Source organism: Fundulus heteroclitus, chromosome 7 (genome assembly GCF_011125445.2).
Source record: "Fundulus heteroclitus isolate FHET01 chromosome 7, MU-UCD_Fhet_4.1, whole genome shotgun sequence".
Classification (NCBI taxonomy): Eukaryota; Metazoa; Chordata; class Actinopteri; order Cyprinodontiformes; family Fundulidae; genus Fundulus; species Fundulus heteroclitus.
In genome coordinates this window covers 43144235-43165928 of record NC_046367.1, presented here as the reverse complement: position 1 = coordinate 43165928, position 21694 = coordinate 43144235, and the positions used below count along the sequence as shown (strand labels likewise).

Here is a 21694-nt window from a genome sequence, read left to right as displayed (position 1 = left end):
CCCAGGGGTGTACTTGAACCCAGGACCTTCTTGCTGCAAGGCAACAGCGCTAACCACTGCGCCACTGTGCAGCCTATATATATATATATATATATATATATATATATATATATATCACCGTGAATGTAAATAAGACATCATCTGCCCATTCCTATTTCTTTTTGTATTTTTATTCTTATTTTTCTCTTTTTCTTTGATCCACTGTATATATGAAGCAGTGTTGTAGTCAAGTCACTATGCCTCGAGTCCGAGTCCAGGTTCGAGTCACCAGTGTTCAAGTCCGAGTCAAGTCCAAGTCATTAAAAAAAAAATCCGAGTCGAGTCCGAGTCGAGTCCACTACTCATCCGAGTCAAGTCCGAGTCGAGTCACTATTGACGTGTGATGTATGACATGAAGCAGTAACATTCCATTGCACTAATAACTCTTTCGCTGTAGTTACCCTTGGTTTTACTCGGTAAAACTACCGCTTTTTCTAAGTCTAAGACGTCTGCTAACCATGGTTTTTAAACATTGTTGTTATGGAACGTGCAACAGCGACTCGAGGTACGCTGATAGGCGGCATATGAAGGATGTTAAAGCCGCAAGCGGCGTCGATCGGCCCTCGCAGCCAAGCGCACTCCGGCCTATAGACCCTTTTCACATGACGTCACTCAACTTCCGTTTTGAAGCGGAGCAGGGTATCTTTACTTCCGGCTACATGCTTTTACATAGAAAATTCGGGAGGTGAAGAGGTGTTTCACTGATAATCAGCGCGATTTCATAAGGTAAGACTGAGACCACAATGTGTCGCATTGACTATCTTTATTTTCCTTTGTATTTGTAGGGATCATTGCTGTTATATAGATGCTTTGATCGGGACAGTAACATGTAGATCAAAGCTAACATGCAGCAGCTTGTTAGCTTACCTTACCAAACTTTTACCTATCAGTAATCAGCGTGATTTCATCAGGTAAGACTAAAAGCACAATATTAAATGTGTCTTATTGACTATCTTTATTTTCCTTAGTATTTATAGCGATCATTGCTGTTATATAGATGCTTTGATTGGGACAGTAACATGAAGATCAAAGCTGACATGCAGCATTAATATGATGTAGATGTTATAAAATGATTACTGTAGCTTTGCCATTATAAAAATAAATCTTGTTCACTGAGTGAAAAAAGAGACATTTATCTGCTACATTGTTCCCCTTACTTGATTATGGTGAGGTGTTATATATAATTGCAGTCACTGAATTAAAAAGATCTTATTCCATTTGAATTTTTTTGTACATTCCTAAAAAAAAAATTACCGTGGGTCTATTGGACAGTACTTCTGTTTCTGAATTTTCTGTGTATTATAATGAATTTTCTTCATAATATTATTTGCACTTATATTAATGCACTTTTTTTTTAGTTTTTGTGCAAAATACTGTATATTTTAAGAAGAAGCCTGAAATTGTTTTATTATACTGTATTAGTAATGACATGTGCTGCTGACCTCTTAGTCAGATCAACCTTTAAAAAAGAAATCTTAATCTCAATGGGAGTTTATCTGGTTAAATAAAGGTTTTAAAAAGTTTTATAATTAATCTATTTTTTCTCCCCTTGTGTCAATCTCAGCAGCATCATATCCACCAAGCATGGCACAATCACAGAGAAACTGGTACTGCAGTGTCCCACAGTGTTCGAACAACAAAAAAAAAACTTTCCGTATCTCAGTTTTCACAACTTCCCGGCTGATGCTGAGACTGGAGCCCGTTGGGTGACGGCAATAAGAGACGAGGGGCCAAATTTTAAAATCCTTCGCAGCAGCACTTACGCCTGCAGTCAGCACTTCTCTTCCGAGGAGACCTATGTTTCTGCAAGTGGTCTTTAACAAATTAAACTCCATCTTTCTTTCTTAAAGATAATTGAGTTATAAGTTTATTTAGCTTTTCCCAAGATAATTTCAGTGGCTCACTATGTAATTTTTTATTAGAGCTGTCAAAATCAATTTATTAATGAAAGGAAATTAATCTGAGAAATTAATTTCTGCACATACAAATGTTTTTAAAAAATACTCACCTGTACACTGTGATCGCACTCTGTCTCTTTCTCCTGCATTGTTTACATTTCAATTGTTTACTGTTAAATCACTGCTGTAATTTACTGTAATTCTCAAGCTGTATGCAAACGGAATTTCGTTCTGTACGCACTCTGTGCATACATAATGACAAATAAAGTTGTCTAAGTCTAATTTGTCTATGGATGAACCCAGAACCACACACACGGGACTTAAAATGAAAGTCTTTATTGAAGGTTTGATGGGATGGAGGGTGATGTAAGCAGCGAGGTAGAACTGCACGGGAACAGGGTGATGGTGTTGGCAGGAGCTGACGGCCCGGAGAGAGACTTCTTGGAACCAGGAACAGGCAGCAGGGTCCACAGCTGGGCAGAAAATTGACAGTTCAGGGGAGAACCCACCAGAGCTCGGCAGCAGGCTCTTCTGTAAGGCAGAGGGGAACCGGAGCAAGGCAGCAGGATAAACAGGACAGGTAAAAGGTAAAATGGACAGAGCTGCTATGAAGTATCTATGTAATAAATAACTAAAATATATGAAGTGTGATGTCTGAAGTTTTTTTAAAATCCATGTTTTTTTGGTCAGTTCCTGAAAAATAACAGTATAGGACACAAGGGGTTTGCCCCGACAGCAGCATAATCCATAAATACTATAATTAACTGATTATTAGTGTGCATGCAGTGTGCAAGCAACATTGACAGCGTCTTTCTCAGTCTTTGATGTCCTAAACTATCACAGTTTTAACAGGAATGGGCAGAATTATTTTATTAATTGGGGCTCCAAATCTACTGACGAGACTGAGAAACACACTGAAACCACAGAGGAACTTTGAGGGATACTGCAAAGTCTGCAACTTTAGTAAAATACTACACAAAAAAAACAAAAAAAAAACGGGAGGGAATGAGGCTCCTCATTTTTATTCATAGAGCTGTGACCAAGTGGCCAACAGCATTGACACTGTTCCAAAACAAAGTAAGAAAAGGCTCAACATTATACATCAACTATATCCCTGGTGTGACTCATTGGCTAAAAGCTGTGAAACAGATAAGCTGATATAGCAATAAAGCTAGCGTAGCAATAAAATGGAGAAATAGAAAACTAATAAATGACAAAAGTCCTGTTGATAGCATAGCTACCATTATCCTAGCATCTATGCTAACAACAGAGCTAAGAAGACAAAGCTCTTACCTTCATAATCGAAAAGGTATTGTTCCACAAATAACTTGTCATCTTTGTCAAGTCTGGAGGCTGGTGTGGCCGAAAGCTTTTGTACCAGTTTGTGCACGTCTCCCAAACGAAATTTGGGTAGATTGGTGAGGGACTGTGTGAATTCCCTATGTAAAAACACTGCTGGTGGAGAAAGCGGAAGTAAAGATACCCTGCTTCACCGCAGAACGGAAGTTGCATGACGTCACTGTGAAAAGGGTCTATTGGCCACCGCCGCGGCTCCGGCCGGCGGGCGGGGTTCGCGCAACGCCGCGGTGCCGGCCGGCGGGCGGGGTTCGCACACCGCCGCGGCTCCGGGCGGCGGGCGGGGTTCGCGCAACGCCGCGGTGCTGGCTGGCGGGCGGGGTTCGCGCACCGCCGGCCGCCCGCCACCGCAGATGCTTTCACGCATTTTCCTCGCTCGTCCACCGGGCGATTCCCACAAACGCGTTCGGCAGCGTTCCCCCATGACTCACAACAAATCTGGTGTGGATCGGTCGATGCAGCGAGGAGATACAGCCGTTGGATAATGATAATGCATGGCCACCGGACCGGACTAAATTGTTCGGCGGGCCGGAAAATGTATACCGATTCCTGGACGGTGATTACAAACAGAAAAAAACTGCAAATGACGGCATGAACGCCGAGCTGGAGAAAAACAACGACTTACCTTCCTATCAACTCGGCCCGTCTTTCCGAGCCCTCGACACTCAATCCATCGTTTGAGCTGAACGTTGGTATGTTGTTCCACAGTTCTACCAGTAAAATGGGCGCCTGGACATCCTCTTGTGAAAGTTTAACAGCGGAAAAGTCGGTCATATCGTTGTGTCTGTTGCATGTGTAATGGCTGGTTGCTACGTGCGCTCTCACAGTTTGCCCAACCTTAGCGGCAAGGAGCGTTGCTCATGAGATGGTGACGTCACGTGCGCGGTACGACAATTAGATATTAAAATCATACACCAAATAATATTCTAATGACATATTAAAATTATAGCCTAATGATATAAAAAAAGTCGAGTCTTTTTCTCAATTTCCGAGTCAGAATGATCTGAATGTAGGAGTCCGAGTCCAAGTTCGAGTCATCAGTGCTCAAGTCCAAGTCAAGTCACGAGTCTCTAAATTTAGCTAATGACTCGGACTCGAGTACTACAACACTGATATGAAGATTCACTGTTTATAACTGATGCACCTTTCCTACTTTTGGCAAGTGAATTTCTCCAATGTGAGATCAATAAAGCTTATCTTATCTTATCTTATGAATCATTCAGAACACTGGATTCTAGGTCCTAGGATGAAAAACTGTGAAATATCTGTTGTTGGAAAATAACCTAGTCTGGATCCAATCAGAATCAGCTTTACTGGCCAAGTTTATGCGCACACTTTTACATTAAGTATAAAAATAAAAAACCCTGCAGAGAAATACAGGTGGGGCGCATAGCGAAGATGAAGGGGTGTTCTCCAAAAGTCCACCATCATTTCCACAGTCCTGGGCGGGTGAAGCTCCACATGGTTCTGACCGCACCACTGGACCAGCTGATCCACTTCCTGCCTGCCTGCAGCCTCGTCACCGTCCTGGACCAGACCCAAGACGGCGCTGTTACCTGCAGACCTCAGGAGTTTCACAGACGGGTCCAATGAGGTGGAGTCAGGCTACAAGAACCAATCAAGCCGAGCAACTACAAACAACTGGAACCAAAACAAACGATAGATCAGAACCAATCCGACCAATCAGTTAGAACTGACTGAAAAACAACCAAAAACAGAACCAAGCAGGGGGATCCAGTCCAGTCAACTACCCGACACCGACCAGCTGGAACCAAATGGACCTATTCAACAAACCAAACTGAGCCTTTTTGGAGTTACAGAATCAAATGATCTGGATTCAACGGACGGGGAAAGTTTCCTCGCGTATTGACGCTTAAAGAGGAGCAAAGCTGATTATTTCACTGATTATTTCAAACATCTGGCAGAGAAACCGTTAAACCAAGCGATGCCGACAAACTGGAGTGGGATTGCTGTCCCTTCACACGCCGACCGCTGCGGCTGCGCCTGTTCTGCGTTATAAACGTTGCAGCTGCTTTAAACCGCGGGGAGCCCCGTGGAAATGATTTGTTGACTTTCTGAAACCCGACATGGCCGGCTTCCTCGGTGACCGCCGCAGCCTCCGCGCTCCGCTCCTCGGCTTCTGGGAGCCGAGGCAAAACAGCTGAAAGGCTGCCGTCGCCATGGCAGCCGACTTGTTTGTAACCTCCCTGTGGGACACTGCTGGAACGAGGCCCGACGCTTTAAGGTCCTCCGGCTTATTTTCATTCTGCACAAATAAGTCCAGGAATGCAGCGGGTCCGACATGAAAATATTTAGGTGTTAGAATTGGGGGTAACTGCTTTTGGATGCCGTTTTTTATTGGTGTTGTCAGAACACTCTGGAGCCAGATGAGTGTGGCTCGCCACAAAAGTTTAATGTGAGGCAACAACAGGGAAATATTGGTCGAGTCAGATTTTTATGGCACTGTCGAGGGGGAAAGAGTAAATAAGCCAAACAGCCGTGATGAGCGTTCTGCCTCCCTGCCCTAATTCGTGTTTTCCTAACCCTCCGAGTGGAGCCGGACCCGAACGGCCGCACAAACAGACGCAAACCTCGCTCACAAACGCTCCGCCCCGTTCCGCTGATGGAAGAACGGAGGCCCAGAACCAGCTGCAGCTTCCTGGGAGCGGCTCACAGCACCCCCTGCTGGCAGCGCCGCCTCAGGCTCACCTTGTTATGGATCACCACCACGTTGTGGCTGTCTGCGCTCAGCCACGTGTCCATGGCCTTGCAGATGCTGCAGATTTTATCCAGCGCCGGCGCGTGGTGGTCCGGCCAGCCAAAGTCCAACACCTGAGAGAGGAGGGATGGCGTGTTTAGGTGAATGGTCTTCAGGAGGCGGGAGGGGGAAAAAGAGAAATGAAAGGTACCTTCGGGTTCAGCTGAGTGATGTCATAACGCTTCTCGCTGAGGTTGAAGAGCTGCAGGACAGAAATTAAAGACAAAAAAATTACTTTGAATCATCAAGAAGGTTAAAGCATTTCCTTAAGTTTCTGTTTTTTCGCCTGAGAATCCTTAAAGGCATACTATGCAACATTTTTCAGTTAATTAATGTGTTCCATACCGTTTTGGATGATTAAATGAGTCATTTCAGGTTGAACTAAGGTTTTGTCGGCCGCCCTGGTGGTCTGTGGGGGAAATACCGCACTTGCAATTGCAGGAGCAGTCGGCCCGCACCCACAGGCTCAGAAGTCTGGTGCATCGCGAGAGTCGGTCTTGCTTTACGGCGAGAACTGCTACACGCCCCCAGTAAAAGGCGTGCTCGTTGCTAGCGCAGTGGCGATATTTGTGCAGTTATCATGGCGGAACCAGCGAGAAAACAGCGAAAGCCCATGTCGGAGCAGGCAAGAAAGAGGAAAAGGGCTCTGGACAGAGAGAGGAGTCGTACACGGGTGAACATCGGGCAAGCTTTTTCCGAATGGCGAGAGCTAAAAGAAAAAGAAGGCTGCAAGGCTGACGCGGACCTCGCGTTTCTGCTGATGCGATTGTAAGTAACATTGAAATGGTTTCTCTCTCTCTCTGTGTGCATGTTCATACTTTCACTGTGTTAGTCATTGTTTGTACTGCCGTTTTTTCCACTTTTCGTTGCGTTCGCCTGTCTGCTAAGCTCAAAACAACCGCGCCTGGCTTGACGGAGAAACCAGAACAGCTGAGCATCTTTATGACAGTGCACTTTTACTTTCGCCCTCTGGGGGGAGCCTCGCTGGAAAATCAACCCCGGTTGCATAGTATACCTTTAGAACAACACATCAGAAGCAGCAGGGCAGACTGAAGAAAGCGTGAAACCGGTACCGGCCATGAAAAGCCTGATCGGTGCAGATCTGCTCTTTAATCTCATTCAGGTTGACACGGTAACAGAAAACAGCCTCTTAAGCTCAGAGCAGAGCTTTTTCCACCAAAGCACCTCCGGTCCCAAACCAGGCCTGGTTCTGGTAACAGTTCTAAGCTGAACTATAAAGCAGAGAAATAAAGGAGCAGCTCTCCACCACATCATCTCCTCACTGTAAGCATCTCTGTGGATGATCAGGATGCACCGATGTGAAGAGATGGGCTACAATCGATAACCGATATTTAGAAATGTTGTGGTGATGCTGAACTGAAGCAGAGAAGACGTGTCAGCGGTTTGGTCACTTTTACACGCTGTCAGACGGGTTAATATCTATATTAGAAATACGCAGGTCTATCGGTTATCGACCAGAACAATGACATGAATAATGTAAAGTTTCCAATCGTTGTGCTCCTTCCTGATAGAAACAGAAACCTTTGAACAAAACACAAGATTCAAAATGCTGTAACTGGATCCATTTTTGTTGTTTATTACTGTTTAAATCAACTAAATCTACTCAGAGTGACTGAGGAGATTCTGATTTACTGACAGAACCACTTCAGTCCTCCAGCTGGAACCAATCCCAGCAGACTGAACTGAACTGTCTGCCAATGCATTTGATTCAACTGGATGTTATTTACAATTAAACTGGACCCATCTATGTTTTTCCAGAAAATGATTTCCGTTCTGTGCCGGCGACTTGAAAACAAGCTGACAGTCCAGACCGAGCATCTTCTGGTGGATCGCCAGTTCTTACAGAGAACAGCGGCATGCATGCAACAGAACTTCATCAGATCTGGTTGCTGGTATGCAGCGGGCATATTTTATTGTTCTTTTATTGTCCTTTTCACTGGTGCTCCTGACTGAGGGCGTGGCTCTGCAGCTTGGGTTTTCCAGGCCACATTTACTGGCACCATAATCATTTCATCTTCCAGATAAAATGATCTCTTATTGCAGGTGATTAATGTCAGAATCTAACCATTCAGTCTTATTGGCTCCTCTTTTAGAGCATCTTTTCTACTTATAGTTTATGTTTTTTGGGTTGACTAGAGTATCCACGATTCACCTTTAACTACTGGCCACAAAGAACCTGGACAATAAACCAGAGTTTAGTCTCCACCCTGCAGTGAGGAGAACGGTGAGGAAGTAAAAACATCTACAAAGCTGCAGAAGAGGCATCCTGTGGCCACTTAGGTCTTCATGGCAGACCTGAGTGGGACTGCAGCAGCTCAGAAAGGTCCCTACCTTGGGGGCAAGCCATTAAGAGATTCAAAAGCAAGTAAAAGAACTTTAAAACGGATCCTAGAACGTAGAGGCAACCATTGAAGGGAGTTTAAGATGGAGCTGATGCGCTCAGACCTTTTTGTTCCAGTTAAAAGCCGTGCACTGCAAAAACGGAACTAAAAATAAGTAACATTTTCTTAAAATTAGCATATCTATCCTTGATTTGAGCAGGTAAATAAGATGATCTGCCAATGGAATAAGATTTTTGCACTTAAAATAGGAACAACTCATCTCCATCATCTTATTTCAAGTGCTGTATGTCTAATTATCTTATTTTAGGGGTCAAAATACTCATTCCATTGGCAGATAATATTATTTACCTGCTCAAATCTAGGACAAAAACACAAATTTTAACAACATTTTACTTATTTTTAGATCCATTTTTGCAGTGTGCTGCAGCATTTTGCACAACCTGCAGGCCACTACAGGATGCAGCGAGTTCCAGTAATCCAGGCTGGATGTTACAAATACATGGATTACTGTTTCATAAAGCTGCCTCGATATAAAAGGCTTTATGCAGACGGTGTTTAGTGAGTCCGGCCTGAACCCACACCACGCCTCCGTGTTACCGTACCAGGTAGTTGTGTCCGTGTTTGGAGCGCAGCATGGAGGCCACCTCCCTCAGGTTGGCGGCGTAGCTCTGCTCCTCCACGCTGCTGGGGAAGGACACGGCGATGATCCTCTCCGTGATGTAGATCAGGTCCAGCTCGTAGCCCTCGTCCAGCGCCTGCAGGAGGCTCGCGCTCCTGCGGAGAAAATAACAGAAATCGGCACATCATGAGCAGCCCTCTGCTTTCCAGACATTCTGGGTTTTTCAGAACGCCGTTCCAGACGTCAAACCCTGCGGCTGCTTTGCGACATCAGCTCTGGTTCTCCTCAGGGTTGCAAAATCCATTTCAACACATTCCTTCTTATCCGAGGAATAAACATCCTAATATGGAGAAGGCAGAAGATGCAACGTAAACAGCGGCTCCACGGGGACATGGGGCCGCTGCTGCGGGCTGAATGTGGGCCCGGCCCGCCAGCGTCAGCGCATCATGTGGTCGCGCTTTGCACAGCGGCGCAGAAGAAAGGGATTCATTTATGGAGGCCAGGCAGAAGAATGGGAGCACCTCACAAGTTCGCCATGTGATGAAGGGAGAGGTTCCCCTACACGTCTGCTGGGACGTTGTTCTGCAGCGTCTGCGGGTCAAAGCCGAGGACCAGAACCGATTAACGGGGTTATTTAGTCTGATTGGGTCCAAAGTCAGAGATTTTCCTTCAATAAGAGCAAAATTAATCTGTCAAAACTCCCCAAACCAACGGTTAACAGGTCCAAAAGGCATAAGACCTTTTGGATTCGGTCCGTACAGACGTGACCCAACGGGCCTGCAGGTGTGTTTCTGCACTGATCAGGCTGTTCCCGCCTGGATATGAAGGAATAAAAACATTATCGACATTAATGCATCAAAGCATCTCTTCCTGATCTTCATGAACTGTCATTTTGAGTTTTAATAAACAAGTATTTAATGCATTTAACGTGCAGAACAAAATTTAGCCGATTTTTTAGTATCTGCTGCTGTTAGATCAGGATGATCATTTGTGCATCTTGAGATTTTAGTTTTATATGTTTCTACATTAAACTGAAGGAGAATTAAATAGTTTTTTAATGTTTCCCCCCCTGCAAAATGCTGGAGCGTCTCCTGAACAGCTGAAGCCTGATTACGTGCTGAAATCGGACCGTTTCAGACCATCCAGCTGTTCTGAACTCGTCAGTTTGATCTTTGCTCCACGCTAAACCAGCTTTCTGCTGGACGCCGCCTTTATTCATGTCTTCTCTTTGGATGGGGAGCAAACACGTTTCCTCCCGGGGGCGTCCCGAAACCTTTTTTTCATCAGAACCTGTGTGGAGTCCAGTCATCGGACCGAACATGAGCTGCGAGGTGAGGAGTCTGGTCTCAGACTGCTGCGTGTTTCCCACATTCGTCAGCGCTGAGTGGAGCCTCAGGAGATCTCTCCAGCTTTACTGTACACATACTGTAACCTCTGTAGTACATCTGGAGCCAATCACAACCTGTTTACTGGAAATGATTCATTACTGAGACTCAGAGGGAATAAATAAGCTTCACACGTCTCCAGTGTCTCCAGGAAGATGCGTTCAGGTTCTTTAGAAAAACGCAGGATCTTCTGGTTTCTCCGGGTTGCATTCTTTTTATCCGTCGTCATTCCTCCTCGGTGTCCTCTTCTTCCCGCTCATTTCTCTCTCTGCCTGCGTGCCTTTCGCCTCTTTGCGCGGCCCGATCAGAACAGAACCGCGGTCTGGTCTCCTTCCAGATCCAGATCCAGATCCATCGGCTCGGAGCCAGCCGGCTCCTCATCAGCTGCACAGATGAAGCGATTGCTGCTCTCCGTTCGGCCAACGGCAAATTATCTCGGCACGGTCGATTTCAGAGCGGCGCTGATCTCATTTGGACCGACACAAACTGTGAAGAGGGAACGCGTTATCAGGAGATCGGAGACACTCGGCTGGAAGGAGATCTGTCCGCACATTTCTGGCTCATAAAAGTCAAGAGGCAGGGCCGACAGGAACCAGCGACAGCGGCGTTCAGTCGGACCCGTCACACTCCTGTTCTGTTCAATACATGGAAGGTGCTTCACCCGGACCTGCAGAGTCCAGACTGAGACCAACACTGAAAATAACGGAGGTTCTGTTGCCAAGCAGAGCTGCAGGAATGATGGGTTCAGTTAATCTGGTACTGATCAGCTGACTTTTGGACCTGGGTTTATGAATATAGCGAAGGTTAATAAAGTTAATGTTTTTCTCGAATCATTTTCTGTTTTTAGACTCATTGTGCTGCAGAAAAAAAAACTCTCCCTGATGGCCACTCTTCTGCTAAAAGTTCTGATTCTAATAACGAAATCCAGGCCAACTACACAACTGCTCCTGCATGTGGTGCTGGAGGTCTGTATTTAGCAGACAATGATTTTTAAGAGCAGCTGGACAGAACATGTTGCATATTTACCACTTTAAGGACCCAACTGGACCTGACTGTAGAGGGACACTTTGCTTCACTGATTTATAAAATCCTAAAATATGATTGCTGATGGTAATAAAAGTTCTTTTCCATCTCAGCCTGGTTCTGAATGGTTCTGACTGGTGTCAACATTTCACACGACTGATTTTTATCCCAGGAATAAAAACCGTTTGAAACCTTTTCTGCTGATAAATATCAGGAGGAAATGAATCTCAGGAATGGAGCCAGACAAGCTGAAGGTGGGAATAAAGGAGGAGAGGAAACTAACCTCGACGGTCTTCTCCGGGACTCCATGCTCTTGGAGGATTTTGTTGAACCCTGGAAATGAGCAAAAGAACAAGAGGCATCAGTTTCCACCGATGAATGGTCCAGTTTTTAATACAGCCTGTGCTTGTTGGCTTCACTGGTTATTTCACTACAGATTGATTTCAGATCAATAAAAAAAACGATTTATTTCTTTTCTTTCTTTCCCTTTTCATCCGTTTCAGACGGTTTGGAAAATCCACCCAAGAGCAATGAGTGAAAACCTGTGAAATCACTCAGGCTCAGACCTTATTATCTGGATCATTTTAGCTAAATGTGTAAAAATCTGATTTCACCACCATTAGGTGGAGAAATGAAAACCTCAAAAGCCTCAAAAATGAAACGTGTTTTTAGAGAACCAGTAAAAAGAATGAGTTTACATAAGCATCCTGGGTAAGACAGCAGGACAGGTTGTAAGACACCGTGGGACATTAAATCAGACTCAGACGTCTCCTGCTCCAGGACCTAACCTGCGTCTTCCTGGAGAAAAACCTCACGGCTGCATGGTGATGCAAACTCCACGCAGAAAGGGCTCAGCTGGGATATGAACCCACAACACCTGCAGCCATGATTAGCTGCAGTATTTAAAAATGGAGAAACGTCTCAAACCTTAAAGGAAAACAGTTAAATTCAAGATTTTTCCAGGATTTCAAACTGCGTTTTTACACAGACCAGAGTGGTCTGGACAACAAATTTGTTCCTAGGCTGTGTCCATCATCCATCCATCCATCCATCCATCCATCCATCCCATGGTTCTGAGAGTTTTATAGTTCATAGAATGTTGTTTATTGTTGCAGTGAGGAAGGTTTTCTCAGTAAGTGAATGCATGATACCGGCCATTCACGTCATCTAATAAAGAATCCAATATAAACCATCTCCTTTAAAACACACTGAACCACGACTACATAAAGAAAAAATCAACGACATCCTCTGCAGCTCGTGGCTTCCATGCTACTTAATTATGTACTGAGGTTATACAATAAATACAGCGTTAATTAAAACATGTTATAAGAGAACAACTTTTCTTCCAGTTCAGAGCCTAAGATAAGATAAGATAAGATAGTCTTTATTGATCTCACAATGGAGAAATTCACTCGTCACATCGGCTCATACAAGAAGGTGCAGAGTAGGGAAGGTGCATTCAGTTATATACAGTGAATCTTCATATATATAATGGATCAAAAAGAATACCAAAAAAATACAAAAAAGGAAATAGGAATGGGCATATGGTGTCTTATTTACATTCTTAGTGGTCTATATATATATATAAACATATCTATATACTTAAATATATACATATATCTATGCGCCTACATACATACGTACCTACGCGTATATGTGTGCATATACATTGTATACATTTGTACATACATACATACATGTGTACTGACTTATGTTCAGGTGTTGATAGCAGCAGAAGTCACTACATCAGGATTATTGCACGGGTTGTAGGACAGTGTATTAATTAGCCTATTATGTTTGGGTCCTATTATTATTACCCATTAGGGCCTAACATGTTTGAAACTACACTGAAGTTAAAAAAATAAAAGGGAACTTTAGTATCTTTACCTTTAAATGTTTTAGAATAGACTTTTATCCTGAGGAGGGGGAGTGTGGATTTTGTTTATTAACACTGTACGACGTCTTTAATGAGCACTTTCCTGTAATAAAGGAAGCTCCCGTGTTCCCAGTAAAGTTCCTCCCAGAACCGGTCCTAAACAATAACCCACCAGCGCTGACCTCTCTGGGTCTCCTCGTGTTGAGGAGACCCAGAGGTCTCAGAACGTCGCCTCGGTGCAGAGACCCTGAAGTGATCCTGCTCAGAGACGCAGCCTTCAGCAACGACCTCAGCATGAAGGAAAACACGAGCCGGTTCTGCTGTTGGAGCATTAGCACCCTGAGACATAATGTACACCATGCCCCCTAACATGGGGGGGTCCTCTTATGTGATGTCATCAGTGATTCTCATGATGTGTTCATGCAGCAGAGCAGAGGGGCCCCAGCGGAGACGTTTGACCCCGAAGGGTCCGGGCTGCGTTTGGCTCCATTAAACCTGTCCGGTCCGACTCCTCATCAGAGCAGCTCAAAGAGGGAGGCGGGGGAGTCAGAGAGCCCTCTCCTGTGGTGTTAAGGTCACATGAGCGTGGTGTGGGGGGGGGGGGGGGGGGGTTATACATCATCGTCCATGACACACGGCCGTCCTCCCTGCAGGAGCGTTAACCTTCGCTGCTCCTCCAACAGCTCAGCTGTCTGACGGGGAAGCCTCTTTGTTTCAGGTTTCCACCAAACTGACCTCATTTGTAGCAGCAGGAGAACATCTGAGTGAAAACCGATCTGTCCTCAGGGCGGACGTGGGAGAGGAGACTCAGTCAGATGGAAAAACCAAGAACAAGGCTCATAACAGCACCTAATTCCTCCAAATAATCTGACAGTCTGTTCCCCGAGAGCTCAATAATTACTCCACATCGAGAGATTAGAGGTAAAACGCTACTGTGTTTAAGATGCATCTCATACCCCTGGAAGATTTACATTTAAAATCAACGATTTGCTTACAACAGGTAAGAAAAGGAGTAGAAATGGTGCGATAAAACCGATATTTACTCCTCTTGATAATCAATGGAATCAATGGGAATGGACAGAGCCGTCCCGGATGTTGGAAGGCCTTCCTGCCATAACCCTAATCATGAACTCCCTGGTCTGGTCTCTGGCTCAGCTGCCCCCAAAACCTAGAAATTACAGGTTTACGAGTGTACCAACCAACAGGTTTTTTTGAAATATAAGGTTTTCTGCTTCTACTTGAGGGATAAAATTCGGGTCACGGGTCAGATTCTGACATCCCACCACTAGTGGGCGCCACGGAGAATGCTGCAACAAAGGAGCTACAGATGCAGCAGAGTACGGAGGTGTTTCAGAAAATGGGTGAAGTGGAGGACGGGTCACACATTTTCGTCATCTCCACCAGACAGATAGAAACCATTATCAGTCGGCTGACTCGTTTCAGAGACAGTCTGAATGGAAGAAAGAAAAAAAGAAGTTTTTTATTGAAAATTGCTGCAGATGGAAGTGATGCAAGCATGGCAGAAAGGGCAAAAATCTACAAATAAGATTTGGTTCGTCTTCATGGCATTTGAAATGCTGCACATCGTACTGTACCATACTTAATGAAACCTTTTCCACCTTCTATTGTGTTGTTTTTTTGGTGTGTTTTTTTTTTTTTTACAATATTAGTTATTTTTAAGCACATTTTTGTTCTTCAAAGTAATTCAATGAAAAACTGCTGGAACTTTTGGGAGGAGTCCAGAAGGGAATAATGGGGAAAATAGATTTGACAAACCAGTAATTACGCCCTCTGTCAAAGTCAAGGCACCACGGTAACAAACAAAGGGACAAACCGACACAAAGAGATTATTTCACCTAGAACACTAAATCTAAACAACCAAAGTGGTTCCACATCTTCACAGCTCTGGAGATCCAATCATATCAAAGAAAACCCTCATTAGAACCCTGATGCTGCTGTAGTCCACACAATAGACCCAAACACAGATATATTACAAACATCACTTCCAATATACAGAACCTGTCAGAAACACACCCACCAGCAACCTTATTAGGCACACCTGTACAAACACCTGTTAACACCAGCAGGGAATGAGCCAATCACACGACAGCAACTCAGTGCCTTCAGGCATCCAGACATGAAGAAGACAACCTGCTCAAGGCCAAACAGCGTCAGAGTGAGGAAGAAAAGTGGTGAGAGTGAGTTTGAACGTGCCATGGGGGCTGGTACCAGACCAGGCGGCTCACAAGCTGCTCATCTACACAGAGTTTCGCTCACAACCATCGGGTTAAAGCTACAGCAGCAGAAGACCATACCAGGTGCCTCTCAGTTTCAACAGTCCAGGCCGGTGGTGATGGTGCAACGCTGCTGGGGTTCTGTCCACATTTTGGGCCCCTTAGAACAAGCTGAGCATTTTAAGCCCACAGCCTACCTGAGGCTCTGTGCACGCGACAATAAAACCAGGATTGTTTTTCTGTTCCTGTTACCATGTCTGTGCACACGACACCAGTAGAAACGCAAAAAAAAAAGATAATAATCACAGTTGAGACTGGGATGTTTCAAAAATGTAACACTCTGGTGCTCATTTTCAAACCGTGCTGTTGTGGTGAAGACAAACAGTAGAAACACAACAAAAAGTTTCATGTTCTCACCAAAAGAAAACATTGTCATTTTCACTGTGCCTGATTGTTGTTGCTGACCATCTCCATCCCTCTAAGACCACATTGGACTTAACGTCTGATGGCCGCTTCCGAATCTTTACCCAACAGAACATCTTAGGGATGTGGCGGAACAGGAGATTCTCATCCTGGGTGTGCAGCCGACAAATCTGTGTGCTGCCATTGTTGCCATTTTGTGGACCAGAATCTCTGAGGAATGTTTCTGACACCTTTTTGAATCATGAAGAATAAAGGCAGTTCTGATGGAAAAAAGAGAGTCCATTCCATCCCTAGCAAGGCTACCCTAGTAGAGCCTCTGTAAAACACCAAACTGATAAGACAACAAAAAATCACAATAATCACCAACATTCATCCCAGATTACACTACATGGACATTTAATCTAACATTGTTAATTCCTTAAACATCTTTCATCTATGAGGTTTGACTCCCTAAAATGTTCCAAACATCCCACACAAGGTGCTTGGTCACAATGACGAGGAGTATGGTCCGGACCCTAACCCCGGATCTAACGACAGAATTGGGGGATCCACTCGGGTTCTTCCTCTGAACAACTGACTCTCCTTCCCCAACCCTTCAAACATGGTGGTGGATGCATAATGCTGCAGGGCTTCACTTTCACAGCCAGTGGAGCTGCTGCAGTGCACGGAGATAAAAGGACTGCATCTAAATTCTTCAACTACTAGAAGCTTAAAACTTGGACCCAGTTGGGTGTAGCGGCTGGTCAGTGATTCCAAACACACATCCAGACCGGTTTTCATGGGTAAAACAGGAAAACATTAAGCTTCTGCAGAGGCCGGCTCTACAACGGAGAAATGAGGCCCGTCCTGTTTTGAATTAAAGTCATGCAGCTCCAGAGAGTCCCACATCATGACGATACCGCCGGCCCACCAGGAACCCGATACACCCCCACCGCAGCGATTAAAACCCCCATGCTGTACTAAGCTAGCTTGATAGGTGCCATGGGACCCTTCAGCGGGTTGACTGGCTGACTCTTTAGCATTGAAGCAGGATCTTTGTCATTTTAAAATGTGTTCTTATTACTGACCACGCTGGGGCTTAACATTATGCATGTAGAGCAAAAGTACATTCTGATATAATGCAGCAGAACCCAGGAAGAGAGCGAGCATTCCTTCAGCTCGATGATGACAGAAGATCTCTCGGGGGGATTCATGGGAAGCTGCGAGGTCCAAAACTGAGACGTTCTGATGAGAACATTCCTGCAGTGAAAGTAGGGACATAAATTCTCGAGCACAAAAACACTCGCTTTTAGACGTTCCGGACTCGGTCGCCGCGTCCTGCATCCCGGCGTTCCCACGAGGTTGATGCCGAACTGACCCCAGCAACCCAATACCCCCCCCCCCCCCCCCCCCACACTCTGGTGTAATCATTTCAGGATGGGAGATGGAGCCCCAGAGCACAGAAAGTCACCAGAGGAAGACGGAGATGAATGAACAAGCGACGGATCTGAGATAAACCTGAGGCACGAAGAGGGTTAGAGCCGACTGGGTCCGAATCATTCTTTAATGGACCACCCTGATGGGGCCCCGTGTGACTTAGGATTTGGGTTTTAAACAACTCTGAATGGGAGTGCGTCGCATTTTATGAGTCACAACATTTCGACCAAAGTGCAACCATGTGAGGACATAAAAAAAAATTTAAGCATAACTTTCTCTGCTCTTGCGTAGTAAAACTCTAAGTTGTGTTTAAAGCAGCAGACATCTGCGCGAAGACCGTCGATGCTCTGAAGCCGAAGAAACCCTGAAATCCCAAATATCTGGCGGTTAAATCCACCTCCCGGCCATGCAGCGGTAGAGACGCCCCATGTGCATTTTAAAAGCGTGCGCTGCGAAGGAGAGCGGAGGAGGTGGAGGTGGGACCCGGACCTCTGGGGGAGGAGGAGGGGGGGGGGTCCTTCAGGCCCTGCTGCAAGATGAAAACCATCTGGGGAGGTTGACTTTACAAGCAAGCCATACAAATTAACCATCTGAGAAAGAGCAAGAGAGCGAAGGATGGAGGAAGGGTCGGAAACATGCTGGTGAGAAAGAAAATCTGGCCGGCGGAGAGAGAAACCGTCCCAAGGATTCCCCCCCGTCCCCCGTCCCCATCACCGCACCCTACCTTCCTGAAAAGGTGACCCGTGCTCCATCGCCAGGCCCCCCTCAGAGAGGAGAGCCGCCTCCTCAGAGACCCTCCTCGGTTCATCTCTGGAGAGCCGCTGCCTCTCCCCGCTCCGTGAGCAGCAGTGAACTTTTCTCCCAGAGACCTCTCCCTTTTCCCTGCCAGCCGAGGAGTTCAGGGAGGGGTAAAAAAAAAAGGGAAAAACGAGGGCTCTATTTTTGGCCAGCCGGGCCGCTGCCTCTTGGACCAGGCTCGTCCACCGAACTCCTCCGTCCTCCCTGTGTTCTCCTCTCTCTCCTTCTGTCTGCTCTGGCCTCCCTCCCCCCTCCAGCTCTGCCTACCACCCAGTCATCTCTCCCCCTGATGTTCAACTTTTCCCTCCCTGCCTGCCTTCTTCTCGTGGCTTTTTCTCCCCCCCTCATCTGTGTACGGATCTAAATTGCGACCGTTTCCGCCTCTCAGGACAAACATGTGGGAGTCGATGCATGTTTGTGCACATAAACACCCACCAGTCATCTTAGGAGAGCCGTTCGCAGGCAAATATTCATAGCTTGGTCCAAATAGGGCTCTACGCCTATGCTGTCTGTGGGTGGGGAGGGGGGGTGGGGGGGTCAGAGAAAGGAGTCATGAGACGAATGTTTTGATGCTCCGAGGCGAAGCCACGTCCGCCTGACATCACAGGGCGACCACAAAGCAAATGTGCTTCGGTGGGTCAGCAGCAGCTGCACAGTCCGTCTCCTACACGGAGCGGACATGTGATCACGCGGGAAGCGTCACGTAGACTTGGTTCATCACACTCAGGATGCGATTTTCATGCCGACATGGGTGAGCCCTGGCTTCTCCGCCGAATCGGACCTGCTTAAGCGGTAAAAGAAGATAACCTCCTTCAGAAAGTGCACTGGCACTCGTCTCTGGGCTAAGTTTGGAAATGCCGACATAAGCGACCACACACACACAAACAAAGACAAACCCGTCGAGTTTTTGGTCTGTGTGGGACAGTGGGCACTTTGGTTTGGAAAGCAGCTCCACGTCGGGGACTCGATCCGGCCTTTCTCAGACGAAACCCGGCCCAGAGGAAGCTGTGACAGGCCAGTGTGGCCCGGCGAGTCCAAAGCAAACACGCACAGATGTTTGTGCTGCCATAACCGGCCCAACAGGAGGAGGAGCGCCACTCCTGAACGTCCAGCTCAATCTGAAGCATTTCACATGTTAGAAACCCAGAATTACCCGTGGAGTCCGGGACCGACACAACCGGGCCTCGCTGGGCCAAGGCCAGAACGTCAACATGGATTTTAGGATGTAACAGAAACTCCTGCGTTACTCAGTTCAGAGTTAGAAAAGACTAAGATTACAGCTGTTCTAGTTTCCTTCAATCCTCCAGTACAAACGTTCTCCCCAGAGCGTTTGTGTCTGTAAGTTTAGCTCAAATAATTAGATTTATGGGTTGAGGTTTTTGAAGTTGGACTTTTAAAGGAGCAATGTTTACAGTCTCTTGTTTACATAGCCAGGCTGGCCAAGCGTGCATGTACGTGCACGTGAACAGCTGCCACTCAGGGCTTTGCCCCTCCCTGCCCTAAAATACCACCGTCAGAGCAGAGCAGGGTAGAAGCAAAATGGCAAAGAGCACCCCAGCAAATCCATATGTTCTCTTGCTAACAGCATTACAAAGTTACTTAATTCTTCACTAAAAGTGTTCCTTAGAAAGGTGAGGCTGTTTTGCTGCATATTTATCTTCTACAAATATGAGCATTAAAGGCGACACGTGAGAAGGGGAAGAGAAATGGGGGGAGGGTTGCAGCTGGAGTGGAGGTAGAGAGAGGCGGGGCTTGTCAGACATCTTGTTTTTATCTACAGGCAGTAATCAAGCCCCACCTAGTGGTGAAACATCCCTTATTGCTCCTTTAAGTTAATCCGCCACATATGTCCAGTTTAATAAAGATAAGAGAGACAGTACAACTGTAATAAAAATGTCCCATCATGAGTTCACAACGGGATGTTAAACCGCATCAAACTGCAGAGCTCGGTTTCAGAAACGTAGAGCTTGTTTTCACAAAATAAATCACTATAAATAAATAAATTCGACTTTTTCTAAACAAAACAAAAATGGGATTTGTTTAATAAAAAAGGTCATTTCAAAACCAAATGGAAAAAGATAAAAGAGCAAAAAAGAAAACCCAACATGAATTAATATTGAAGGCTAACATAAAATAGAAAATGTAATTATATTTTTTTTCAAATCATGAAAAACTAAACAGGTATAAAAAAATATAAAAGTTTCATATGTTTGTATATAACATGTATGTAAATCACACCCTTCACTCCAACCACACATGATTCCTACTTGTTTAACATCAAGCATCTGCAGGTTTTATTAATGGATTCATGGACAGTCTAATCCAAGTAAAGGACACTGCTGGATTAAAGCATCAACAATAAGAAAAGTGATAAAGGCGGCGGCTGAGACTCACCATGGTGTCTACATGTTTGAGAGCGAGGTTACCGCCTGGTGCCTGTTCAGAAACGACAAAGAGACAAGATCATCAGTTCCCTAAATGGCCTTCATATCTCCACACATCACCTTCACATCAGCTCATTTCAGGTCATGTGTTATAAACTTCATAGAAGTTATAATTAAGGCCCCTTAGGAGCCAGCTTTAGTCCTAATGTGGTCCAAAGGGAACCAGGACTCCAGCTCTGAGTGCGGGGGACCATCTATTATCCCCCTGCACAAATATTTACACAGAAGAGACACGAGCCAAACCCAGAGGGTCTGGCCACAGTTTCACTGCCTTATACAGCAATGGATGGCGAGAGGGGAGTAGGTGGACATCAGGGACGCGCTGAGACAGAAACCAGGTGGGACAGATGAACGCAAAGGTCACGGTGTGGGTGTTACAAGTCAGACCTGTGCAAGATTCATCTGCTAAGAAGCGAAAAGGAAAAGCAACTGAAAGCATCATTCTCTCGTCCAAACTGGCCACACAGGAGGTTTGCTGCAGGTTTAAATCCAGTTATTAACGTCAAAGATGCAGGACACCAGTCATTAGATCTGAACAAGACCTGCAGACGGTGTTGGACGTTAATTATGTTGGAAAAGAAAAAAAAATAGATAATTTCAGGGAAAAGTGATCTGGAAGAGAATTGTTTGAGCTTCTTAAATCTGTTAAAGCTCCCTGTTAATATTGGATTCAGCATCACAAAGTGTACAAAAGGGGCTGCTTGGTTGAAATATTTGGGTGGTTGTTGAATTTGCAGTGTTTACACGTCTTTAACATATTTGGGCTGTTGCATGGACCCCCACCACCTCTTTCTGACCTAACCTGGTGGAAATTTGGGTTTCTCGGCTCGTCACGCAAGAAAGAAAGAAATCTTTGTCATTGCAATTGTACAATCTAACGTGTCTTCTGTATTTAATCATTCCTAAGGGAGCAGTGGGCAGCTTTTTACAGCGCCCAGAGAGCCCGAAATCTAACCAACTCTGGGTGTTTGGACTAAAACAGATCTCAGAGGATTTGGCCACCACTGACTGCCTCTCTCACTCGTCAGTCTGGATCCACACAGGTGAACTCAGCCGCCCAGG

The 21694-nt window shown here is 45.5% G+C and overlaps 1 protein-coding gene across 13 annotated transcripts in view; it reads right to left on the bottom strand.

Annotated features, from left to right (window-relative positions):
* Positions 1–21694, bottom strand: part of tns1b (tensin 1b) — a 192158-nt gene that overhangs the window by 43016 nt on the left and 127448 nt on the right. For 12 of the 13 annotated variants that reach the window (XM_036139696.1, XM_036139691.1, XM_036139694.1 and 9 more), the window contains 5 exons: positions 20583–20624; positions 11725–11774; positions 9017–9188; positions 6203–6253; positions 6003–6125 (listed from right to left, as the gene is read on the bottom strand). In XM_036139696.1, the coding sequence (XP_035995589.1) occupies positions 6003–6125; positions 6203–6253; positions 9017–9188; positions 11725–11774; positions 20583–20624 (438 nt within the window). Of the gene's footprint in view, positions 1–6002; positions 6126–6202; positions 6254–9016; positions 9189–11724; positions 11775–18114; positions 18420–20582; positions 20625–21694 lie in introns of those variants that run through there. The other variant, XM_036139700.1, reaches the window with a different exon arrangement.